We start from the raw sequence: 27,918 nt of genomic DNA on the forward strand, positions 1-27,918 counted from the left end.
CAGCTAGTGTACTGCTACACACACAGCACAGTACACTCAGCTAGTGTACTGCTACACACACAGCACAGTACATTCAGATAGTGTACTGCTACACACACATGACAGTACATTCAGCTAGTGTACTGCTACACACACAGCACAGTACACTCAGATAGTGTACTGCTACACACACAGCACAGTACATTCAGCTAGTGTACTGCAACACACACAGCACAGTACATTCAGCTAGTGTACTGCTACACACACAGCACAGTACATTCAGCTAGTGTACTGCTACACACACACAGCACAGTACATTCAGCTAGTGTACTGCTACACACACAGCACAGTACATTCAGCTAGTGTACTGCTACACACACAGCACAGTACATCCAGCCTGGCTTCTCCTGCCTTCTTTATCTGCTTTCTGACACAGAAGAGGCTCTTCTTCCTGTAGGAATAAGAGCCCCCATTAACTGTACTGCATGGTATTGTGTTGGAGTTACAAAGCTGTATGTGCCCCCGGGGTCAGTCCTGCTCTTTAGCTAGCAAGGGCGAAGGGGGCTTAGTCAGCCTAGGCCCTATACGGTGAAGATGCTGCTGCAGCAGAGGCTCAGTACAGCCAGGGGCAGAAGGGCAAGCCTGGGTCATTAGCAGAGCGCATTCCAGCCCTCTCAGCCAGGCTACACACAAACACGCACGCCACCCCCAAGGTAAACCCTTTCAAATAGGATCAGGGAGCCAACCATATGGTTTCCGCCTAACAACGGAGGATCATTGGGAGAGGGATGTGCTTGGCTGGCTGGCTGGCTAGGAAGGACATAAGCTTGACAGTAATGCTGAAGGAAACTAGGCAGCAGCCGCAAGAAAAACTCCGCCCACTACAAGGAAAACTAAATCAACGTTAATGGCAGAAAAGGAACAATTACATCCAGTGCAGCTGCTGCCCTAAAGGACATGATTGATTATTTTATTTGTTGCAGATGCCCAGAGTCAGCAAAAACCTGGGTGAGGAAGCTGGGCAGGGAACACACACACACACAGACACACACCAATTGAAAGGTAGCCCTGCTAATTGAGAGCGAGGTAGTGGGCCATGCAGTTCACTCTGTGTGATTTCTCCAGACCTTCACTTGATGTCAGCAGGAGGTGAGTAGCAGCCTGGTCTGTGCAGAGAGGAAGGTTTCACACGCAGATAACATGGCCTATAGCAGCACAGACACACCCAAGGCTTCCCCTTACCACCCCACAAGCCTAGCCACCCCTTACAACCCAGGCTAGCCACCCAGAAAAAAAGCTTTCCCACTCTACGGAAAACAAGTCACAGTAAATGCTAGCCAACCGCTGCTTCTGTGTCAAAACCTCTGGCTGTTGATGACACCATCTTGCAGATTAGGTGAAAGGAAACTACCTCAAACCATTAGACGGTTTGTCACTGGTTTATGAACAATAGAGGAAAGGGTTCAGGATTACAGTTTGAAATTCTAAATGATTGATTTTATTTTCCGAGGGAAAAAGATGCAGAGTATTACTCTGGGGATAACATGAAATTCACTTGTTTCCAACGTGGTCCCCTGGTTTTGGGACCCTCCTGACATGGTCCCAAAACACATTCATCAGATTCTCTAATGACACCTGATGCTCTACTGCAACACCATTAGTTTCAAGCAGGCCATTTAAAGTCAGAAAATTAAACCTTAATCACATAAAGAAATACAATCTGAATGAATTTACGTTAACAACTGAAGAAAGCATAGAGAGGTTTGAATTTGTCATGCAAAATATTAGAAACACCAGTCAATAATTGCATTTATATTATCAAATGTTATGCTAGTGTTTTTTGACTAGCACCGCAACATAAACTAAAGTAATTTTAGTTATGCAAATGGTATAAGTAGCAGTCACTGCTCCTCTTGTGTCATAACAAAAATGCAATTACAATAAGTTAATACTACAGTGTTTCTACACAGGTATAATAGCAATTTCAAACCCAAGTGTTACGCATTCTTATTTCCATGTGTCAATAAAAACCTATTATTATCATATTTCAATGACCATACACTCATCATTATGTAAGAAATAGTGGCATTTCAAGTATAATAGAACTTTACTAGTAGCACAATGGACATTATTACCTGCAAGTTTGTCTCAATTGACAAACACTAGCTAATGTGGCCTCTCGCTACAGACAATTGAGCAGCATTGTTTGGAGGTGCAGCTTCATACAGATTCAATGCACATGAAAAAACACTGTCAAAATAATGACTATTTGCACCATCTCCTGGATTGAGCCACTTATGGAGCCAGATAATGCTTTAGACAAATGGGTCATGCCACCCATGGAGGGACTGTTGTGGTAGAAGATGGGTACAGTAAATGGAGGACGACGCATGGTTTTCCTGCTTCCTGACGGAGAATCAATCAAACGCTGTCACACAGGGGGCTAGGGGGGTTCCAATGAGCATGCCTGTAAACATCTCCATAGACAACTCGCCTCTCTGCTCTGAGAGGACAGCAAAAACCCTTAGTGCGGTTCGCTTAAATTTATGTGCAGTGTGAACACTCGAAAGGAACTCAGACTCCTCAAAATAGTCCCCAAAGCAACCTGAACTGAGACATTCCCCAGAGGTGGACTGAGTTCGGTTTGCTTGAAGACCACTGTCCGATTCCCTTTCTTAGTGCAATGTGAACACAAAGCGCTCCAGGATCGCTTGTCATTATTCCAGTACCACACACTAGGCTACTGCAACACTGTTCCCTTGCCCATAACCCTTAGCATTGGTGCCATAAACGAGAGAAGATGCACAGGAAGGTTGGCATAGAAAAACGTGCTGTTTTTGATCATTGAGTAGCGATTGTCAAGGATGCATGGAAATTGGAGGTCAACCGATTAATCGGAATGGCCAATTAATTAGGGCCGATTTCAAGTTTTCATAACAATCGGAAATCGGTATTTTTGGACACCTTTATTTAAACTAGGCAAGTCAGTTAAGAACACATTTTTATTTTCAATGACGGTCTAGGAACGGTGGGTTAACTGCCTTGTTCAGGGGCAGAACGACAGATTTTTACCTTGTCAGCTCGGGGATTCAATCTTGCAACCTTACAGTTAACTAGTCCAACGCTCTAACCACCTGCCTCTCATTGCACTCCACGAGGAAGAAGCCTGCCTGTTACGCGAATGCAGTAAGAAGCCAAGGTAAGTTGCTAGCTAGCATTAAACTTATCTTATAAATAACAATCAATCAATCATAATCACTAGTTATAACTACACATGGTTGATGATATTACTAGTTTATCTAGCGTATCCTGCGTTGCATATAATCGATGCAGTGGCATTCGCGGAAAAGGACTGTCGTTGCTCCAACGTGGACCTAACCATAAACATCAATGCCTTTCTTAAAATCAATACACAGAAGTATATATTTTTAAACCTGCATATTTAGCTAAAAGAAATCCAGGTTAGTAGGTAATATTAACCAGGTGAAATTGTGTCACTTCTCTTGCGTTCATTGCACGCAGAGTCAGGGTATATGCGATAATAATAAACGTTTTGTTTTTGAAATGATAGTTTCCGGATTCGACAATTAATGACCAAAGGCTCGTATTTCTGTGTGTTATTATTTTATAATTAAGTCTATGATTTGATATTTGATAGAGCAGTCTGACTGAGCGGTGGTAGGCACCAGCAGGATCGTAAGCATTCATTCAAACAGCACTTTCGTGCGTTTTGCCAGCAGCTCTTCACTGTGCTTCAAGCATTGCACTGTTTATGACTTTAAGCCTATCAACTCCCGAGATTAGGCTGGTGTAACCGATGTGAAATGGCTAGCTAGTTAGCGGGGGCGCGCTAATAGCATTTCAAACGTCACTCGCCCTGAGACTTGGAGTAGTTGTTCCCCTTGCTCTGCATGGGTAACGCTGCTTCGAGGGTGGCTGTTGTCGATGAGTTCCTGGTTCGAGCCCAGGTAGGAGCGAGGAGAGGGGCGGAAGCTATACTGTTACACTGGCAATACTAAAGTGCCTATAAGAACATCCAATAGTCAAAGGTATATGGAATACAAAATGGTATAGAGAGAAATAGTCCTATAAATACTATATTAACTACAACCTAAAACCTCTTACCTTGGAATATTGAAGTCTCATGTTAAAAGGAACCCCCATCTTTCATATTTTCTCATGTTCTGAGCAAGGAACTTAAACACTAGCTTTTTTACATGGCACATATTGCACTTTTACTTTCTTCTCCAACACTTTGTTTTTGCATTATGTAAACCAAATTGAACATGTTTCATTATTTATTTGAGACTAAATAGATTTTTATTGATGTATTATATTGTTAAAATAAGTGTTCATTCAGTATTGTTGTAATTGTCATTATTACAAATAAATAAATAAAAATTGGCTGTCACGCCCTGACCTTAGAGATCCTTTTTATGTCTCTACTTTGGTTTGGTCAGGGCGTGAGTTGGGGTGGGCATTCTATGTTTTGTTCTATGTTGTCCTTTTCTATGTGTTTGGCCTGGTATGGTTCCCAATCAGAGGCAGCTGTCAATCGCTGTCTCTGATTGAGAACCATACTTAGGTACCCTGTTCCCACCTGTGTTTGTGGGTAGTTGTTTCCTGTTTTGTGTTTTTTCACCTTACAGGACTGTTTCGTGTCGTTCACTCTCTTTGTTGTTTTTTTGTCATTCAGTGTTCAGTTTATTTGATTAAATTTACTATGAGCACTTACCATATTTGGCGTGTTGGTCCGATGATTCCTATTCCTCATCATGAGACGAAGAGGAGAGTCGTTACATCGGCCGATTAATCGGTACCGGCTTTTTTTTGGTCCTCCAATAATCGGTATCGGTATTGAAAAATCATAATCAGTCGACCTCTAATGGAAATTCCCCAAAAGTTCTATACTGTCACAATGTTTAAATGATTTGTTTGTGACGTGATCTATAGGCTACGAATTTTTTTTGATTGTGAGGTTTGAATAATGGGAGAAAATGCCAACATATTTGGTGAGAACCACATCATAGGGTACAAAATCAATGCAAGCTCTAATAGACTTCGTAGGTAGGCATCCCATCAACGGGACAGTTACAGTTGTAAATCGATAGTGACACAAGGCGCTGCATGCAGATTTTAGACAAACAACAAATGTCGGTACATATAAGTGTCTTATATCAGCTGAAAGCTTAAATTCTTGTTAATATAACTGCACTGTCCAATTTACAGTAGTTATTACTGCGAAAAAATGCCATGCTATTGTTTGAGAGCTCCTAACAACAAAACACTTTCACTGCGATAGGTTTGATAAATTCACCTCTGAAGCTGAAATGTGTACTTATATTCTGAAATATTGCCCTGGTTTATCATCCAAAGGGTCTCGGAGATAACATGAAGTGTCGTTTTGTTAGATAAAATCCTTTTTCATATCCTAAAAATGTCCATATAGCATGCACGATCGATTTTGTATTTCCACTCGTTCAATTTGCAAAGAAGGGAATCTGTGAAAATGTAACCCTAAACGTTGTTTCAACAGTTCAAATCACATTCGTAGATAGCCAATGAGCGAGGCTTTACCGGAGTATCCGGAAACCCTGTATCTGTCGTAAAATGAAGCTACTAACCTTGTGCGACAGCATGCCTTTTCCTTTTGGACAAAGATTAAAAGAATATTCAGAGATATGAAGTTATGAAAACTGGTTGTTTTGCAAATTTTGAACTTATAATATGGCTACTAATACTGGAAAAGCTGAATCAAAGTCCAAGTATACAGATTTGATGATATTCTTGCAGAAAAATTTAATATGAATGCAAATGTCTCCTTCACGATTTGCGCAAATGTACCTGGGTGACGTCGCACTAACTGTCATGCAGTTCGCTCATACTTTAAGTTATCCGTCTGAAATGTTGCACATACACTGCTGCCATCTTGTGGATACCATCGGAATTACAACCAGAGTGACAGCTAGAACTGGGACCTTTGTTGCATTTCAAATATGGTGGTAGAAAAAAAACAGTTGTTTTTTTCTTTGTATTTTCTTCTACCAGATCTATTGTGTTATATTCTCCTACATTCAATTCACATTTCCACAATCTTCAAAGTGTTTTCTTTTAAATGGAACCAAGATCATGCATATCCTTGCTTCAGGGCCTGAGCTACAGGCAGTTAGATTTGGGTATGTCATTTTAGGCAAAATGGGCTTTTATAAAGGGGCAGTAGCCTACATTGAGTATACTTTTTAAGCATTATTCAATCTGCAGTTATTCTTCTGCTATTTATCCTGTTACAAGTAATATTTACGTGTTAATATTATGTTTGGATTATAATTATCTATTAGCTTCCTAAATGGTACGGCTTGTCCTGAACTATGTAATAGAAAGAGGACTCGGACAACAAAAATGTTAAAGTGAACTGGCAAGAGAGCTGAGTCCTCACTCAAAAGCAAGGGCAGTGTGAATACAAAGAGAACTGAGTTATTGAGCTTTTTTTTACTCCAGAGATCACTTTAAAGAGGACTAAGATTGGTTATTTTAAAGTGGACTATATGTGAAAACACCCTGAGACACTGGGCTCCCCTCTCCCTCCCTTTATCTCTCTTCTCTCGCTTCCTGTTCCCCAGAGCCTTCTAATCGATGGCCTTATCTGCCCATCTCCCACATTTCCTCAGGATGCTGTAATCAGCCAAGGCCCTTTTCTCCCTCCCTGCCTCCCTTTTTCTCTCTCTCTCTCTCATCTCGAGAGGCTGAAGTATCAGCTTGCAGTTATCCCATGTCAGCTTGCCTTGCAGTGGGCCAATATCCAGGGATATAAGTACTACCTCAGCCCTAGCACGCATGGATCACAGAGCGCACTGGGCTGGGCTGGCTCATTAGTCGTGGGCATTCCTGGCCCTCCTCCATGGCAATCCTACGAGCGTCAACCAAACACTGAGTCACACCAGCTGGTCACCCGAGTGGCGGACCACAGGCAGTACGTCTTGCTGTATGTGTAACATGTGAGTCACATGTGAAGACAGGTTTATGTGTGGAAGAGTCTGTGTGACTTCAAGAGGACCATACGTGGCAAAGAGAACCCTCTGTCTGTAACAAACCAGTAAGAACAGTGGATTTGTACATATTGCCCCGGTGTTGAGGAAAACCTAGCAATCAACAGCATATGGTTTTTCCTATCTTAGGTCAGCTAAAGAAAGAGAGCCCTATTCTCAGGATAGGAGTCCTGAGGAGGCAGATGGGAAATGCTCTCTTTTGGAAACGTGCTCACAATCAAATGCAGCGACTAATAGAGAAGCTAAAAATAAACGTGAGTGCCAGGCCTTTAAATCAAGATGTCGTCTTTGGCAGTGCATTTTTAATTAACAGCTGAATTTTCCAAGGATGAGAGAGACACAGTCAAGCATTCGTCATCCCTGCTTCAGCAAAGCTAAAGAGACACTCTCTCTGATTAGTATTTTAACAGGCATTTGAGTTCTGCCTCATCCTCAACAATTGCATACTTTTTGTTATACGATCTAGGGCCGACCGATTGCGCCGATTACAAAACATTCACATATGACAACTGACATCAGATAGTGTGTTCTCTCTATTGCTTCTTTGTCAGTTTCTCAGCCAAGATCAGCTAAGCTAAGCATACAAGCATGGAGAGTTTTTCATTTGATTTGAGCCAAAACCCCCAGTTACATGACTACCGCAATCTGGACCCCCTCTGCGTACTAGGAACATTCTGAAACAGCTGTTGATTGCTGTTATGAAGTGTGGAGCTGTGGACAGGGTCAACGAGGTCTGGGATAAGCTGCCAGCCGCAGGTGACTGTATGGTTAAACAGGCATATATCCATGACAGTATTTCCCTCCCCTCACCCCCACCCCAGCAGTACTTCAAAAGGTAAGTCCTGCGCTCGCCGCTCGTCTTAGTCTGTGTATCTGCCAAACGCAGGCCTCTTAAGAGCTGCTTCTGACTGACGTGGCTGCTGCTGCTTTAAAGAAAACAGGCTGTCTGAGAGCCTTTTATGCTCAGGGTACTAAAAGCCTCAAGCAGCCAGTCTGCAGGCTTCATAATCATCCCAAAAAAACTAAGAAATGACAATGAACGAGGCTGGAAAGTCAATGGTTAACGTGGATAATCTGGGGAAAGGGGTGTTTTGTTTTGTTGACTGGGACACGACACGATACACACAATGACGATGCTGTGTTGGTGAACTGTAAAGTTGGTATTGAGCTGCAAGTGTGGTGGTGTGCTGAGCAAGGGTCATCGTGAGCAACAGAGGGTCAAAGGTCACTGTAAACGCAGCACTTCCTTCATGTCAGCTCTGGAATCAGCGACATTGGATAATGTGTGGATTACCAGAAGACCAGTCAGAGACTAGTTACACATTATGTCCCGAATAAGGTAGCTTTAGTGTAAAAGAACTTTAACTGAGGGTAAGACTAGCTCTCTCTTAAAGTCTTATTTAAGGTTTTCAAAAATGTATTTGCTTGCTGTTCTAATCTTTTGATATACTTCTAGTCTCTCATTTACCCAGGTATTGTACCTGCACATGAAGGTTAACAATTAAACAGTTAAAGGAACTTTTGTCATCATTAATCCATTGATTGTCATTCACCTCCTAATGCTTCTCGTAAGCTCAATCAGCAGCGTTCGTAGTCTAAATCTATTTCACCTGCCTTGCAAACACTTCTGGAAGAGTGACCTGACCAGCGTTTGATCAACATCTCACTGCAGGTCACACAGGTCAATGAGTCTGACACAGGGTAAGGCAAGAGAGAAGAAAACACACACACACATCTGATCCTTTCCTCACGTCTCAACCCTTTAAAACAATACTGGAATAAAGAATATCAGGTTACAAACATGAAGAGGGCAACTGAGAACAAGCAGCCTCTTTGAACCAATAAACCAGAAGGATGTGTGTGTGTATGTGAGTGACAGAGAGAGAGAGAGAGAGAGAGAGAGAGAGAGAGAGAGAGAGAGAGGGAGAGAGAGAGAAAGCGAGAGAAAGAGAGAGAGAGAGAGAGAGAGAGAGAGAGAGAGAGAGAGAGAGAGAGAGAGAGAGAGAGAGAGAGAGAGAGAGAGAGAGAGAGAGAGAGAGAGAGAGAGAGTTATTAGGCTAAGGAGGAGGGGGCTAGTCTTAACACCTCAAACCCCCCTCATCTCTCTGTGACCACACAAACACATTCCACATAAGGATCAAACTCCCCTCATCTCTTTATGACCACACAAACACATTCCACACAAGGATCAAACCCCACTCATCTCTCTGTGACCACACAAACACATTCCACACAAGGATCAGACCCCACTCATCTCTCTGTGACCACACAAACACATTCCACACAAGGATCAAACCCCACTCATCTCTCTGTGACCACGCAAACACATTCCACATAAGGATCAAACCCCACTCATCTCTCTGTGACCACACAAACACATTCCACATAAGGATCAAACTCCCCTCATCTCTTTATGACCACACAAACACATTCCACACAAGGATCAAACCCCACTCATCTCTCTGTGACCACACAAACACATTCCACACAAGGATCAGACCCCACTCATCTCTCTGTGACCACACAAACACATTCCACACAAGGATCAAACCCCACTCATCTCTCTGTGACCACGCAAACACATTCCACATAAGGATCAAACCCCACTCATCTCTCTGTGACCACACAAACACATTCCACATAAGGATCAAACCCCACTCATCTCTCTGTGACCACACAAACACATTCCACACAAGGATCAAACCCCACTCATCTCTCTGTGACCACACAAACACATTCCACACAAGGATCAAACCCCACTCATCTCTCTGTGACCACGCAAACACATTCCACATAAGGATCAAACCCCACTCATCTCTCTGTGACCACACAAACACATTCCACATAAGGATCAAACCCCCCTCATCTCTTTGTGACCACACAAACACATTCCACACAAGGATCAAACCCCACTCATCTCTCTGTGACCACGCAAACACATTCCATACAAGGATCAGACCCCACTCATCTCTCTGTGACCACACAAACACATCCCACACAAGGATCAAACCCCACTCATCTCTCTGTGACCACGCAAACACATTCCACATAAGGATCAAACCCCACTCATCTCTCTGTGACCACACAAACACATTCCACATAAGGATCAAACCCCCCTCATCTCTTTGTGACCACACAAACACATTCCACACAAGGATCAAACCCCACTCATCTCTCTGTGACCACGCAAACACATTCCACACAAGGATCAAACCCCCCTCATCTCTCTGTGACCACACAAACACATTCCACACAAGGATCAAACCCCACTCATCTCTCTGTGACCACACAAACACATTCCATACAAGGATCAAACCCCCCTCATCTCTCTGTGACCACACAAACACATTCCACACAAGGATCAAACCCCAGCTAACAGCATGAAAACCAACAACTTAGAGGGAAAGTTCACCCAAATTACAAAATTACCTTGGTTTCCTTACCCTGTAAGCAGTCAATGGACAAGGTATGACAGCAATCCATGCTTTGGTTGTATTTCCCTGGCACTGTTCCAAATGCTAACGTTTTAGCTTTTGTGGCACAAATCCCATGATTTGAACATGATGAGTGAAAAATGCTAATATTGGTCCCATAACTTGGATGGGATTTGTGTCACAAATGCATTTGGAAACATAGTGCCCTATAAAATCTGCCTTGCGGAGAACGCGGACTGATTCACGGAATCCAGACATTAAAACAAAATTCAACAATATCAAAAAGGTATTGAGCAGGAAATCAACTAAATGTATTGAAACTATTTAGAAAATGCATTAATTTGTCTAAGTTAATCATAACATGAACAAAATGCATCAGTGATTTGTATTTTACTGCAAATTTCTGAAATGGCACAGGAACACCCCTGTGTGTGTGTGTGTGTGTGTGTGTGTGTGTGTGTGTGTGTGTGTGTGTGTGTGTGTGTGTGTGTGTGTGTGTGTGTGTGTGTGTGTGTGTGTGTGTGTGTGTGTGTGTGTGTGTGTGTGCGCCTATGTGTAGCCGTTAGCGATTACGCTAATGATAACCTACTTTTGGTATGAAAGGCTTCCCAAAACCCATCTCAATTACATGTTAACTACAAAGAAGTGAATGATATTATGATTATTTGCATCAATCCAGTGGACATTTGCTTTGCAAACTCTGCAATAACTTGAGCCCTACAGAAACATCGCTAACCAAACAACGGCCTCTTGCTGGTGCGCACTTGCATTAACTTCTTTGGGCTGCAAGCCCGAAGCCGGGCACAATATGACAACAGCCAGTTCAAGTGCAGGGCGCGAAATTCAAAATATATTTTTTAGAAATATTTAACTTTCACACATTAACAAGTCCAATACAGCATATGAAAGATAAACATCTTGTGAATCCAGCCAACATGTCCGATTTTTAAAATGTTTTACAGCGAAAACACCACATATATTTATGTTAGCTCACCACCAAATACAAAAAAGGACAGACATTTTTCACAGCACAGGTAGCATGCACAAAGCCAACCTAACTAACCAAGAAACAACTTCATCAGATGACAGTCTTATAACATGTTATACAATAAATCTATGTTTTGTTCGAAAAATTTGCATATTTGAGGTATAAATCAGTTTTACATTGCAGCTACCATCACAGCTACCGTCACAAATAGGACCGAAGCAGCAAGAGTAATTACAGACACCAACGTCAAATACCTAAATACTCATCATAAAACAGTTCTGAAAAATCGATGGTGCATAGCAAATTAAAGACAAACATCTTGTGAATCCAGACAATATTTTCGTTTTTTTAAGTGTTTTACAGCGAAAACACAATATAGCATTATATTAGCTTACTACAATAGCCTACCAAACTACCGCATTCATTCATCAAGGCACGTTAGCGATAGCAATAGGCACGTTAGCGATAGCAAATAAACCAGCAAAAGATATATAATTTTTGACTAACCTTGATAAGCTTCATCAGATGACAGTGCTATAACATCAGATTATACATACACTTTTGTTCGAAAATGTGCATATTTAGAGCTGAAATCAGTGGTTATACATTGTGCTAACGTAGCATCTTTTTCCCAGAATGTGCGGATATTTTTATGACACTCAAACTATTCTGACCAAATAACTATACATAAACGTTACTAAAAAATACATGTTGTATAGGAAATGATAGATACACTAGTTGTTAATGCAATCACCATGTTAGAATTCTAAAAATAACTTCATTACGACATCCAGCTTAGGTATAGCGAGAAAGTACCCAAAATCTGGGCGCAAACGACTATTTCACATGTTCGACAGATATATGAAATAGCATCATAAAATGGGTCCTACTTTTGACGATCTTTCATCAGAATGTTGTACAAGGGGTCCTTTGTCGGGAACAATCGTTGTTTGGATTTAGAATGTCCTCTTCTCCAGTCAATTAGCACGGAAAGCTAGCAAAGTGGCTCGAAGCTCTCCTTCCTGAACAAAGGCACACAACGCAACACGCCTAACGTCCCGAAAAAATTTCAATAATCCAATAAAACTATATTGAAAAAACATACTTTACGATGATATTGTCACATGTATCAAATAAAATTAAAGCCGGAGATATTAGTCGTCTATAACGACAGCTGTACAGAAGGCAAAACCAGGTCCCTTCACGCGCTCTCCAGAAAACAGGAAACTGGTGACACGTCATACAAAGAGCTTTTGTTCGACCCCAGATCAAGTTATTCACTCCATTTCTTCTCTCACTGCCTGTCGACATCTAGTGGAAGACGTATGAAGTGCATCTATACTAATAAATATCAAGGACATTAATAGGCAGGCCCTAGAACAGAGCATCGATTTCAGATTTTCCACTTCCTATCAGGAAGTTTGCTGCAAAAGGAGTTCTGTTTTACTCACAGATATAATTCAAACGGTTTTAGAAACTAGAGAGTGTTTTCTATCCAATAGTAATAATAATATGCATATTGTACGAGCAAGAATTGAGTACGAGGCCGTTTGATATGGGCACCTTTTATCCGGCTACTCAATACTGCCCCTGCAGCCCAAACAGGTTAATAAGCTATTTTTTTATTTTATTTCACCTTTATTTAACCTCTCTGGAATAGCGTCCCACCTGGCCAAAATCCAGTGAAAATGGAGAGCGCCAAATTCAAATAAATTACTATAAAAATTTAACTTTCATGAAATCACACATGCAATACACCAAATTAAAGCTACACTTGTTATGAATCCAGCCAACGTGTCAGATTTCAAAAAGGCTTTACGGCGAAAGCAAACAATGCTATTATCTGAGGATAGCACACCAGCAAACAAACACAGACAATCATATTTCAACCCTCCAGGCGCGACACAAAACGCAGAAATAAAGATATCATTCATGCCTTACCTTTGACGAGCTTCTTCTGTTGGTACTCCAATATGTCCCATAAACATCACAAATGGGCCTCCCGGGTGGCGCAGTGGTCTAGGGCACTGCATCTCAGTGCTAACTGCGCCACCAGAGTCTCTGGGTTCGCGCCCAGGCTCTGTCGCAGCCGGCCGCGACCGGGATGTCCGTGGGGCGACGCACAATTGGCATAGCGTCGTCCGGGGTAGGGAGGGTTTGGCCGGTAGGGATATCCTTGTCTCATCGCGCTCCAGCGACTCCTGTGGCGGGCCGGGCGCAGTGCGCGCCAACCAAGGGGGCCAGGTACACGGTGTTTCCTCCGACACATTAGTGCGGCTGGCTTCCGGGTTGGAGGCGCGCTGTGTTAAGAAGCAGTACGGCTGGTTGGGTTGTGCTTCGGAGGACGCATGGCTTTCGACCTTCGTCTCTCCCGAGCCCGTACGGGAGTTGTAGCGATGAGACAAGGTAGTAATTACTAGCGATTGGATACCACGAAAATTGGGGAGAAAATAGGATAAAAATAAATAATAAATAAATAAATAAATAAACATCACAAATGGTCCTTTTGTTCGATTAATTCTGTCGATATATATCCAAAATGTCAATTTATTTGGTCCAGAAAAACTCTGGTTCCAACTCGCGCAACATGACTACAAAATTTATCATAAGTTACCTGTAAGCTTTGTCCAAACATTTCAAAGTACTTTCCAAATACAACTTTTGGTATTTTTTTACGTAAATAATAAATAAAATTTAAGACGGGACATACTGTGTTCAATCACGGAGGAAAACAAAGTGGAGAGTGCTTTTCAGGTCACGCGCCTCTATCAAAGAGTACACTTCCCTCTACTCTCGTTCTGAACAGTGCTACTTCTTCATTTCTCAAAGGAAAAACCTCAACCAATTTCTAAAGACTGTTGACATCCAGTGGAAGCGATAGGAACTGCAAGAAAGTTTCTTGGGAAATCTGGATTCCCAATGAAAACCCATTGAAAAGAGTGACCTCAACAACAAAAAACATCTGAATGGTTTGTCCTCGGGGTTTCGCCTGCCAAATAGGTTCTGTTATACTCACAGACATGATTCAAACAGTTTTAGAAACTTCAGGGTGTTTTCTATCCAAATCTACTAATAATATGCATATATTAGCTTCTGGGCCTGAGTAGCAGGCAGTTTACTTTGGACACGCTTTTCATCCGGACATCAAAATAGCGCCCCCTATCCCAAAGAACCAGGTAACCAGGTAGGCTAGTTGAGAACAAGTTCTCATTTACAACTGTGACCTGGCCAAGATAAAGCAAAGCAGTGCGACACAAACAACAACAGAGTTACACATGGAATAAACAAACATAAAGTCAATAATACAATAGAGAAAGTCTATATATACGCTCCAGTTTCAACTGTTCTGACTGCGGCTATGGAACCCTGACCTGTTCACCGGACGTGCTACCTGTCCCAAACCTGCTGTTTTCAACTCTCTAGAGACAGCAGGAGCGGTAGAGACACTCTCAATGATCGGCTATGAAAAGCCAACTGACATTTACTCCTGAGGTGCTGGCCTGTTGCACCTTCGACAACTACTGTGATTATTATTATTTGACCATGCTGGTCATTTATGAACATTTGAACATCTTGGCCATGTTCTGTTATAATCTCCACCCGGCACAGCCAGAAGAGGACTGGCCACCCCTCATAGCCTGGTTCCTCTCTAGGTTTCTTCCTAAGTTTTGGCCTTTCTAGGGAGTTTTTCCTAGCCACCGTGCTTCTACACCTGCATTACTTGCTGTTTGGAGTTTTAGGCTGGGTTTCTGTACAGCACATTGAGATATCAGCTGATCTAAGAAGGGCTATATAAATCAATTTTATTTGATATATACAGTGTGTGCAAATGAGGTAGGATAAGGGGGGTGAGGCAATAAATAGGCCATAGTGGCGAAATTATAACAGTATGATAAATTAAACACTGGGGTGATAGATGTGCAGAAGATGAGTGTGCTAGTAGCAATACTGGGCTGCAAAGGAGCAAAATAAATCAAATAAATAACAATATGGTGATTAGATAGTTGGATGGGCTATTTACAGATGGGCTATGTACAGGTGCAGTGATCTGTGAGCTGCTCTGACAGCTGGTGCTTAAAGCTAGTGAGAGAGATATGAGTCTCCAGCTTCAGTGATTTTTGCAGTTCGTTGCAGCCATTGGCAGCAGAGAACTGTAAGGAAAGGCGGCCGAAGGAGGAATTGGCTTTGGGGGTGACCAGTGAAATATACCTGCTGGAGTACATGCTGCGAATAATCTACATGAATAATCTAACTAAGAGTATCTGGATGGATGGACACTCAATGCAAGACAAAATATCCTTTTTGGCCATAGGAAGAGATTAGCTACACTGCCATGTGCTGCTAGTTTTAGAGCCCAGCAATAAAACGACCCAGTACATTCCTAACATAAGCAGCACCTCCTGCACAAAATATGAAGACAGACATGGTCTACAAGCTCTACTGTCCTTCGTTTACAGTGACAAAAACATAATTTTATTCAAAATGTTACAGTTTACCAATGTCTAATGCTTCTTGCAACTGTGTTAGTTACAGAAGCAAATTGTTTGGTTTTGTAACCGCTTTGATAACAACAAATACCTGTTGGACTTTAGAGTAAAGTTTGGTTGAGAAGTGGAGAGAGAGATCAGCTGGGTCCAGTACACTCCTGGAGCTGACAGACAGACAGATGTAATCACAGTGGAGCCAGCTTCTCAACAGGTGCTGTTTTTATAGACTCCTATCCTAATCTCCTTTTGTACACTGATCTGAAAACACAGGATGGGTGAAAGAAAGTTGGTTGATGACTACTGGGATTTTTATTTCGAAGGGATGAATTCATTTATTTATTTTTTATAAAATGTTTGCCCTTTCCAAGAGTCATTCATTTCTAAATAAAGATTTGACTGATTGTCTTTGTGAACCCCCACTTTACAATAACAACCTCTCCCTCGCCCACCACAAGTAATCATTCCCAACCATTATGGAACTCAGATTCTTCGGCCAAAAGTCCGGTCGCAACATGCATGAGTCATCACATGAATAATCTAACTAAGAGAATCAATGGATAAACACTCAATGCAAGACAAAATATCCTCTTTGCCCATAGGATGAGATTAGCTACACTGCCATGTGCTGCTAGTTTTAGAGCCCTTCGCTTAAGCGTACAGATAGCCAAAGGAATTCAAATTTAACCTGAGAAGCCGAATTCCATCTGGGCTTTACCCAGTTGAGCACATGACACAAGCTCTCTATGCCAGGGCAAAGCCAATTTACTCCACATTTCAAGGCTGCATGCATCACTGCACGCATCACTGAGCACTTTGATGCATTTACTGCACTGGAGTGCACTCCAAGAGAGACGGTCCACTGATAACTAATAGCCCCCCACTGCAGTTTTCCTGCCCCGTATTTTGGCTCTGGTTTGGAACGGATAGCTATGCAGTTACTTATTGCTTTAACTAACTCAACAACATGAGTCAGACTTCTAACTTAGATAGTGTTGAAGAGAGCCACTACTGCTTCGGGATGTCCCTGATCATGTGCTTGCCAGGCCAGCACTGGTGTTGTTCTGCTCGCATGCAGCCTATATAATCAGTTTATATAGATTTTTAGAACAAATAAACCATAAATAAACACTACCATTCCTTGAACACCTGGTCGGAAAACTGTCATAGTCCAATGATTCATTAATAATTGGAATTTCACCAACAGAAAATCCTTACATTGCTGACGTTTGCCTGGTCAGACTAAACCTCCACCAAGCTTTGTAAACACCCTCCTCATTATGAAGCTGTATTTTCAAGATTAATATTTAGTACTGAAAGATATTAAAAACACATTGGACTGAGTCTGAGTGCAACTTTGTTATTAAAATGAGATGCCTAGAGTGCTCAGCTGGATGGGTCTCTGGGAGGGAGGGGCAAGCTCCTGAAAACCTCTGTGCCTTTAGCGAGTACAGCACTATAAATATCCAGGCGGGCAGCAGCGGTGCAGATTAAAATCAGACAATGAGCAACAGAAAGTGATTTTGAGGAAAGGTCAGGCTAAGATTACAGAGGCGGTCATAGCGCGGTGGGTCTGGTGTTGCTGGGGATGCACGGAACAGGGGGAGCAGGAAAAGAGGAGGGGGAAGACGGTGACCCTGACCAATGGTGTGCGCAGGAAAGACTACAACAAGCAGAATTCATCACCCTCCAACTCCAAACATAAGCCCAGCTAGAGATACTGTATATGCCCAGCCCCAAAATAACCCTTTATCCCTTAATTGTTTTCAGATCTGATGGAAACTGATGGGAGTAAGCAATAGGGTGGAAGGTTCTCTAATGCCACTGGAAGACTAGGTGGGGCCAACAACATATTACTTAAATACAGTTGAAGTCGGAAGTTTACATACACTTAGGTTGGAGTCATAAAAACTTGTTTTTCAACTACTCCACAAATTTCTTGTTAACAAACTATAGTTTTGGCAAGTCGGTTAGGACATCTACTTTGTGCATAACACAAGTAATTTTTCCAACAATTGTTTACAAACAAATTATTTAACTTATAATTCACTGTATCACAATTCCAGTGGGTCAGAAGTTTACATACACTAAGTTGACAGTGCCTTTAAACAACTTGTAAAATTCCAGAAAATTATGTCATGGCTTTAGAAGCTTCTGATAGACTAACTGACATCATTTGAGTCAATTGGAGGTGTACCTGTGGATGTATTTCAAGGCCTACCTTCAAACTCTGTGCCTCTTTTCTTTTGATTTTCCTATGATGTCAAGCAATCAGCCAGGACCTCAGAAAATAAATTGTAGACCTCCACAAGTCTGGTTCTTCCTTGGGAGCAATTTACAAACGCCTGAAGGTACCACGTTCATCTGTACAAACAATAGTACGCAAGTATAAACACCATGGGACAATGCAGCCGTCATACCGCTCAGGCAGGAGACGTTCTGTCTCCTAGAGATGAATGTACTTGTGTGAAAAGTGCAAATCCCAGAACAACAGCAAAGGACCTTGTGAAGATGCTGGAGGAAACAGGTGCAAAAGTATCTACTATCCAGAGTAAACCGAGTCCTATATCGACATAACCTGAAAGGCCGCTCAGCAAGGAAGAAGCCACTGCTCCAAAACTGCCATAAAAAAAGCAATTGCAACTGCACATAGGGACGAAGATTGTACTTTTTGGAGAAATGTCCTCTGGTCTGATGAAACAAAAATAGAACTGTTTGGCCATAATGACCCTCATTATGTTTGGAGGAGAAAGGGGGAGACAGGCAAGCCGAAGAACACCATCCCAACCGTGAAGCACGGGGGCGGCAGTATCATGTTGTGGAAGTACTTTGCTGCAGGAGGGGCTGGTGCACTTCACAAAATAGATGTCATCACGAGGAAGAAAAATTATGTGTATATATTGAAGCAACATCTAAAGACATCAGTCAGGAAGTTAAAGCTTGGTCGCAAATGGGTCTTCTTAATAGACAATGACCCCAAGTATACTTTCAAAGTTGTGGCAAAATGGCTTAAGGACAACAAAGTCAAGGTATCGGAGTTGCCATCACAAAGCCCTGACCTCAATCCCATAGAAAATTTGTGGGCAGAACTGAAAAAGCATGTGCGAGAAAGGAGGCCTACAAACCTGACTCAGTTACACCAGCTCTGTCAGGAGGAATGGGCCAAAATTCACCCAACTTATTGTGGGAAGCTTGTGGAAGGCTACCCGAAACGTTTGACCCAAGTTAAACAATTTAAAGGCAATGCTAACAAATACTAATTGAGTGTATGTAAACATCTGACCCACTGGAATGTGATGAAAGAAATAAAAGCTGAAATAAATCACTCTCTCTACTATTACTCTGACATTTCACATTCTTAAAATAAAGAGGTGATCCTAACTGACCTAAGACAGGTCATTTTTACAAGGATTAAATGTCAGGAATTGTGAAAAACTGAGTTGAAATGTATTTGGCTAAGGTGTATGTAAACTTCCGACTTCAACTGTACCTATAGGTTGATTCCATGGCAGCGGAAAATATTTTTGGTCTCAGATTGTTCTGGCAATTCTCACATATAAACTTAATTGGGAGAAAGCATGTTTGAATGCTTTTTACATTTGTATCACAAATTATTTTTGAGAAAATCCTGATGAAAGTGGCCATTTTAGGCTCTTTTTAGACCTATACACTGAGTGTATAAAACATTATGAACACCTGCTCTTTCCATGACATAGACTGACCAGGTGAATCTAGTTAAAAGCTATGATCCCTTACTGATGTCACTTGTTAAATCCACTTCAATCAGTGTAGATGAAGGGGAGGAGACAGGTTAATGTATTTTTAATCATTGAGACATGGATTGCGTATGTGTGCCATTGAAAGGGTGAATGGGCAAGACAGAAGATTTAAGTGCCTTTGAACGGAGTATAGTAGTAGCAGCCAGGAGCACCAGTTTGAGTGTTTCAAGAACTAGAACACTGCAGGGTTTTTCCACACTCTACGGTTTCCTGTGTGTATCAAAAATGGTCCACCAGCCAAAGGACATCCAGCCAACTTGACACAACTGTGCGAAGCATTGGAGTCAACATGGGCCAGCATGTCACGCCCTGACCAAAAGAGAGCCTTTTCTATTCTCTATTTTGGTTAGGTCGAGGTGTGACTGGGGGGGGTGTTCCTATCTAGGTGTTTTTGTTTTCTATGTTGGCATGGTATGGTTCCCAATCAGAGGCAGCTGTTTATCGTTGTCTCTGATTGGGGATCATATTTAGGCAGCCTTTTCCCACTGGGTTTTTGTTGGGATCTTGTTTTTGTGTAGTGCCTGTGAGCACTGCATTTGCTTCACGCTTCGTTACTCTTTATTATTTTTTCTGAGTTTAATTTAAATAAACATGTGGAACTCTACGCACTTGGTCCATTCATTCCAACGATCGTGACACAGCATCCCTGTGGAATGCTTTCAACACCATGTAGAGTACTTGTCCTGATGAATTGAGGCTGTTTTGAGGGCAAACTCAATATTAGGAAGGTGTTTTGTACACTCAGTGTACATGCCTCCTGTAAGACCTTATGATCTGTGTACCATACATGATACAGACAACATCTTGGTATCTTTATAATCCTTATAGTGTGCGCTAACATAATGGAGTATGTCTAGATTCTGAAATACACATTTTCACAGTAATTTATTCAACATTAAAACAATTAATATGAGTATCTCAAATCTACCCTTTTTGAGTTTGGAACAAAATACTCTTCAAAACACATAATATTTCCAGAGTGGGCTCTGATACTTTTAATGATTTTATAGATAGAAATTGACATTATAGGTCATTAACCAATCACAGCCCTCCTTTAGGATTGAACATTCAGCAAATCACCAGCAGAGGGAGTTCCCTTTTAATCCATTTACCATTAACTGTGTTGGTGGAGCTCAATGATCAGAACTTCAGAATTAGCAAAGCCCTCTCTGGAAATGTCATGTACTTGTAGAGTATATTGTTACGAACAATATGGCTTAAAATTAACAAAACCTAAAAGGGTTGTTTTGAGATATTCATATTCCTATTTTTAATGTTGAATAAATTACTGTGAAAGTGTGTATTTCAGAATCTAGACATTCCTCCATATGTTAAAGCACACTATAAGGAGTATAATGACACTAATATGTTGTCTGTATCATGTATGGTTCACAAATCATACGGTCTTACAGGAGGCATGTATAGGTCTAAAAAGGGCCTAAAATGCCCACTTTCATCATGATACAAATATAAAAAGCATTTCAAACATACTTCCTCCCAATAAAGTTTCTAGGTAAGAATTGCCCGAATACTCAGATACTAAAAAATAATTCAGCTCCCACTGGCGTGGAATCGCCCTATATGGCCCCTTGAGATGTACAGTAGGAGTAGCTTAGGTATATTAATGGGTTGTTTTTAGAGTGGAGAAAATAAAATGGCAGGTAGAGTTTGACTGAGGTGGTCCATGAGATGACTGATCACTGACAAACAGGACACTTGCTGAGTGATAACAGTGCTACAGTAATACTGTAGTAGTAATTACGATGTTACTGCACTGGTAGCAACATCAAGGCTCATCAGAATCCACATGTGCTCTGTACTTTGAAGAAGTGAAGAACGCAATGTGGTTCTATAGGCCAACTAATGTATTTCTAAAACTAAGGCACTTGAACATGGCCAGGTTGGGAGCCTTGGCCCCTTGAAGAGAGCCCAGAAACAGATGAAAGCCTGATCCCAAGTCTTAAAAACATCTTATGGTTAAATATGTGGATGTTACCCCCAGGACAGGTCCCTGGAGCAGAGCTATGGATCAAAAGCCATTTACCGCCCCACCTTCACACTCACATTTTTTTCCACCTCAACCTTAGGAATTGGATATGCTTCATAAGCTACTAAACAGTACATAAACATGTCTACATTTTGAGGATTGGGGGATATAGGGGAGGTGAGTTCAGTCTCACTCATGAAGATTTTTGGCCTGTGATTGCATCTAATGGGAACCAAAATGTTGAATAACTAACTGTTACTGACATAATCACAACATAGGCCTACATATTGATTCATACATAACTTTGCAGCCTACTACAACACAAGGTCAGGTCATGTGCACACGGCCTCCTTAGAGAGAGCGCATGGCATCACACATTCTTTGCCTCATCCAGTAGTTAGGTAAACATATTTGTAACACTTACCAGACCACCCCAAAAGCTCCATAGCCGATGGGTCTGTCGGGCTCTATGTCCAACTGCGGCTGTAAGTGGTGTGAGTGTTGATGATGGTGGTGGTGAGCTTTGACAGCCGCAGCTTGAACTTGGGCAGGTGCCGCTGCCGCTGCCGGGCCGGGGGCTTGTCCAGGAGCTGGCGAGGGAAAGTATGGTTGTTGCTGGCTCGGGTTCAGCATTACCGCGGCTGCCACTGCAGCTGTAGAAGCGTGTTGTTGTACAGGGTGGACAGCGGCGGCAGAGCCGGGGTGCTGCAAGTGATGCTGGCCCGGGTGGTGATGGTGGTGGAGATGGGGAGGTGGGAGATGCGGTAGTTGGTGGTGATGGTGCGGGTGATGGGCAGCAACTGCCGAGGCGCCACCGTTGTATGCAGCCATCATTTTTGCGGCATTGGCAGCCGTTGTTCCGCACAAAGCCATTCACTCAATAACAATAAAAAAGAAAGGAAAAGGAGGGATATAGGTGAAAATGCGCCTTTTATTTTACGCGAAAATAATATCCCAGGTGAAGGTAGGCTATAGGATTGGGCAGATGATGCTTAACTGGTCATTGGTTGTGACCCGATGCATAAAATCAACAAAACCAACTTGAAAAGGTTTGAATTAAATAAACATGTCAGCTATAATTCTGAGATCAACCTCACTCTCCCTAAAAGCTTTATCATTACACGGATCTGACCTAGTTCTCGTAATTACATTTTCTTCCGCATGCACCGATAGCAGATAGGCCACTAAACTATTGCAATAATTAAAATGTAAATGATGTATATTTTGTTAAAATTTTTAAATAAAAAATGCGACAGAAAAGAACCCGCACCCCCCACAATAAATAAATTATCCGCGGCCCTAGGTCTCCCTCATGTTGGAAGTGGCGTTCTCCTCTCCACTGACAAAACTCGGTCAATTTCCCCTTCTTGATATTAAAAGGGAAACCGATATGTATCACATGGGAAATAGCACAGCATTCATCTTTCATTACTCAAGTTTGCCATATTGTCTGGTCCAGCAACGCCGTTGTTCCCACCGCCTGTGCTGCATGCAGTTTGCAGAAGTTATTCGGCTTTAGGTCAAGCTACCGTTGTTTGCTTGATAGACACTTGTAGTAAGCGTTGCAAAACAGTATGGGAGACTTCAAATGTTCCGCATATAACAACAATTACAATATTATGTAGCAGTAGACTCGGCTGCAAGAACAAATAGACCCAAGCAAAGCGAGAACGCTACCGAGATGTGATACAATGTTGCCGTTTACGATGTCTTGTAGAAATGGGCTACGGACCGCTGTCCTCCCTCAGATGTCACAATTCCCGCAACCCCAGACTCCAGAAATCCAAATCATGTTGATAAAATGTGCTATATTTATTTCTGGAAACGAGGAAAACAAATTCTTCCGACAGCACAGTCAACTTATTTTCCCCATTGGATCCCGTGTGTTCAGTTTGTTCCGCACACTATCTCTTTACGCAGCACACACATACATCCATTAAAGGAAAATATGAATAAAAACAAAAAATATCCAAAAGTCCCTTGTATATAGAAAACAAGCAGCCAGTGTCGACTCCCTCCAGCCGGATGGTGCTGTCAGGACCTAGGAAACAAGCACAGCCAGAGTACCCAACCAGTCAGTGATGGAAGGCTGTGGCTCCAATCAAAGGACGAGTTTGACGTTTTTTATGTTTTTTAGCCAATCAGTTGCATCCAGATAGCAACCGAGGATTTACCACAAAAGTCAAGGCCTGTGGACACTTGAAACCACCGCCATTGTGGAGACCTAGACTTGTAGGTCGCAGTGAAATATGAATAGAACAGTTGAACCCGAATGGAGAACAGGAGCTCCAGTTGCTCATAGAAATTACACCAGGAGCGCGACCCAATCATTATCCGCTCAACAAGAACGTTCTCTTTTACGCACAGTGATAGACATTGGATGTAACCAATAACTGCTTACGTCTCTTCATATATCGCAAGGGTTATGAAAATTGCATTCAGTAGCCTAGCCTATATGCTATCTATACACATGTCGAAAAATATTAATTTATTGTATAGCCTACATGTTGTGATTATAGACACTTGGTAACAGTGTTACCCATCAAAATCACGGTCACACAACTTTAGCCAATGCGTTATCGACTGTCTGTTTAGGCTATTAATGATTTATAAACTAACTAGGCAAATAATTAACTTTCTATAAACATCTTATAGGTTGAAAACCCCTTTACACGCCCATCACAAATGGTACCTTAATGCAGTGTTAGTTCTACCATAATCATTCCTAAAAGACAATAGCATAACAACAAATAAAATATACTTTTTGTTGCCCCTCTCTGAGGTGGTGTAACTATCACATCCCTGCAGAAAGATCCAGGTACATTGCTTTGAGAGATTCTGAACATCATGGTCTGACAGGTGCAGGTGAGCAGCCATAGACACCTGCAGTCCAAGTAAATATGTCAAACATATCTCATTAAATATTGCCACTAATTAGTGTCTGGGGAGTAGGCTACTATAGTCTCTCACTCTGTGTCTGGGGAGTAGGTTTACGATAGTCTCTCTCTGTGTCGGTTTACTATAGTCTCTTTCTCTCTCTGTGTCAGGGGAGTAGGCTTACTATAGTCTCTCTCTGTGTCTGGGGAGTAGGCTTACTATAGGCTCCCTCTCAAGACTGGATAATCCCTCTGATAGAAAAAGACCCCACAAGGATGGTCCACTCAGATTATTAATTAACCTCATTTTATGGACACCGGGAAAATAATCTAAAACCGAGAAAGTAGCAACCCGGAAAGTTAGCAACTGAAGATTAAGGTTTGTTTACGTGGCTAAAGTGTCATTAGGCCTATTGCTAAATGAAGGCCAGGAGTTAAGTATCTCCCACCTCAATACAGGGCCTCTATGTCTGGCTGGGCCCAATTCAAATATACATTCTTCTTCTAAACCTCACCTCACAAAAGTCTGGACAGAACTCAATTGAATTAGAAAAGTATTACATAATCATTGAAAATCTGGCTCCAGCTATATTTTTACTGTGGGGATGTCCTCTGTCCTCTACAGCAGAGCAGAGTGACCCAGCTATGGCGACTCTAATGGGGAGCAATCACCCAATTAGTTTGCAACATGGACAGACAGTGCTGCTGGAGGCACAGGAGGGGAGGGGGTCACCACACAGGAATGCTGGGGGGAATGTGCCTGGCAGAGTGGAGGCTACCATAGTTTGTAAATGGAGCAGAAAACAGATGGTCAGCAGCACGCACATCATGATAAAAATGAAATATTTGGGAAGATGGCAAAAGGAGACACAAATACACCCCATTGTTGACCAGTCCAATAAATGTAAAGAAAAATAAACCTTCAGTTATATTAGTGAGGTAATGAGGTAATGCTGCTCTCATTTAGACTTACCACACATAGCTCTGCCAAAATGTTACAATTGTGAAAAGTGGTGATGTACTCTACTTTCTAAAAAGGCACTGTACAGATGCTGTATCTTAATTTGATCACTCTGTTGTTGCTGAAGAAATTTGCCTTGTGACTTACATAAATTCTCTCACTTGCTCAAATGCTAAAGCACCAGACATAATAAATGTCCTACTACTGTAGGTCCTACTACTGCAACATTCAAATGTACAAAAATGTATCTGAAACGTCGTTTAATATAGCTTAATCACACAAGATAGATATTGGCCTCTATTACGACATACAAGTGTATCCGAAATGCATCCGTAGCTTACACCTAAACTATAGCTTTTTGTAGCTTATCAAAATTAATTTCCCATTAGAAATGATCACCTTCTTTTAATACTTTGTTTTACTCCTGCAATGAAACTGGTAAAATTAAGATCCATTAAAAATTTTCGCCGAGTCGGCCCGGGGGTTCGAACCAGCAACCTTTCGGTTCCTGGGCCAAAGCTCTTATTAACCCGCTAGGCTACCTGCCGATCCCACACGTGTATATTAATAAACAATATATAACATTATAAAATCCTATATACTACAAAGTAAAAGATGTGCATTGCCATGAAGACTAGTGCCAACATTACCTTCAGAGTTAATGAGGTAGCTACAATGGGAGAGTTTCACTGTTCCCCTGTCTTCTCTCTGTCTCTCTCTGTGGAAGACAGGTCTATATAAAGCAGCAGGTCATTTCCGTCCGAGTCTGTTTTTAGGAACTCGCTTTCTTAAGAGACTTCACAGGAGAGGAAATGAGATGTAAATCCCGGCCAAATTATGACAATTTCTATCACACTGGAAAATCAGTAGCTCCCGTCGCCCATTTCATTTATCAGCCGAGTCAGTCACGATGCCACACTGAAAGTACATTTTTTATGGGAAGTGGGGAAATGGTGGAAGATCATTAAGAGCAGGCTGGCTGTATGTGGAAAAGATTTGCTGAGGTGTGACTCCATACAGTATCTGTACGTGGATGAGCTTTGCTGAAGTGTGACTCCATATCTGTATGTGGACTAGCTTTGCTGAGTGTGACTCCATATCTGTACGTGGATGAGCTTTGCTGAGGTGTGACTCCATATCTGCATGTGGACTAGCTTTGCTGAAGAGTGACTCCATATCTGTATGTGGACTAGCTTTGCTGAAGTGTGACTCCATATCTGTATGTGGACTAGCTTTGCTGAGGTGTGACTCCATATCTGTATGTGGACAAGGTTTGCTGAAGTGTGACTCCATATCTGTATGTGGACTAGCTTTGCTGAAGTGTGACTCCATATCTGTATGTGGACAAGCTTTGCTGACGTCTGTCTCCAGTCCATATCTATACTGCTCTAAACTTCATAATTTAAAGGTTCTCAGAAGAGAAGAGTATATTGGGCGTGAGTTCTGGGAGTTTGGGACATTGATCCATTAATCACTAATGTATTTCAGAGCACTCTCTCCCGATGGGTGGAGTAGTAGCATGAGCACAAGCATTGGCCACTGAATGTTTTATAGTGGGATGGCATGCTATTCTTTTGAGATGCAAAAATTGTGAGGCCACGGTAGATCACGGTAGATAGTTTGAGCTTCCTAGATAAATATGAAAAAAAAACATCCATAATTTGTGCAATGTGCATAAAGTAAAGATTCGTATTTACAATATGAACAGTATCATAAGCTAAGGGACAGTCTTTAAAAAAAAGTTTACTTCCATCCCTTTTTCTCACCAATTGGTAGTTACAGTCTTGTCATATCGCTGCAACTCCCCTACGGACTCGGGAGAGGCGAAGGTCAAGAGCCATGCGTCCTCCGAAACACGACCCTGCCAAGCCACACTGCTTCTTGACACACTGCTCGCTTAACACGGAAGGCAGCCGCACCAATGTGTCGGAGGGAACACCATCCAGCTGGCGACCGGTCAAACCCTCCTCTAACCCGGACAATTGTGCGCTGCCTCATGGGTCTCCCGGTTATGGCTGGCTGTGACACAGCCTGGGGTTGAACCTGGGTCTGTAGTGACGCCTCAAGCACTGCGATGCAGTGCCTTAGACCTCTGCACCACTCAGGAGGCTTAAAGGGACAGTCTTAACAATAATTTGTGTGAGTGTTGAATTCAGAGAGAATTCACATTTTGTAATTTTGTATGCATTTAAAAGATACAGGTGAATGAAAATGTTTTAAAACAGACTCCTGTGAGGAAAAGAACGATAGAATTTCTTGCAAAATTAAACTTCAAAGGATTTACATATAAAATGCAGATTATGGGCATGAATGGTTTGCATAGTATCACCAAACTCGTTTGACTAACAAATCACCCACATACATTATTTTATATTGACATCAAC

The 27,918-nt window shown here is 41.9% G+C and overlaps 1 protein-coding gene across 1 annotated transcript in view; it reads right to left on the bottom strand.

Annotated features, from left to right (window-relative positions):
- The window catches only part of LOC129822320 (serine/threonine-protein kinase NLK-like), a 136,245-nt gene extending 112,493 nt beyond the window's left edge, over window positions 1–23,752 (bottom strand). Inside the window, exon 1 of the mRNA XM_055880514.1 lies at window positions 22,122–23,752. Within this exon, the coding sequence (XP_055736489.1) occupies window positions 22,122–22,570 (449 nt within the window). The 5' untranslated portion in view covers window positions 22,571–23,752. The remainder of the gene's footprint in view (window positions 1–22,121) is intronic.
- Between the last annotated feature and the right edge of the window lie 4,166 nt (window positions 23,753–27,918).

This window comes from Salvelinus fontinalis, chromosome 24, assembly GCF_029448725.1.
Source record: "Salvelinus fontinalis isolate EN_2023a chromosome 24, ASM2944872v1, whole genome shotgun sequence".
Taxonomy (NCBI): Eukaryota; Metazoa; Chordata; class Actinopteri; order Salmoniformes; family Salmonidae; genus Salvelinus; species Salvelinus fontinalis.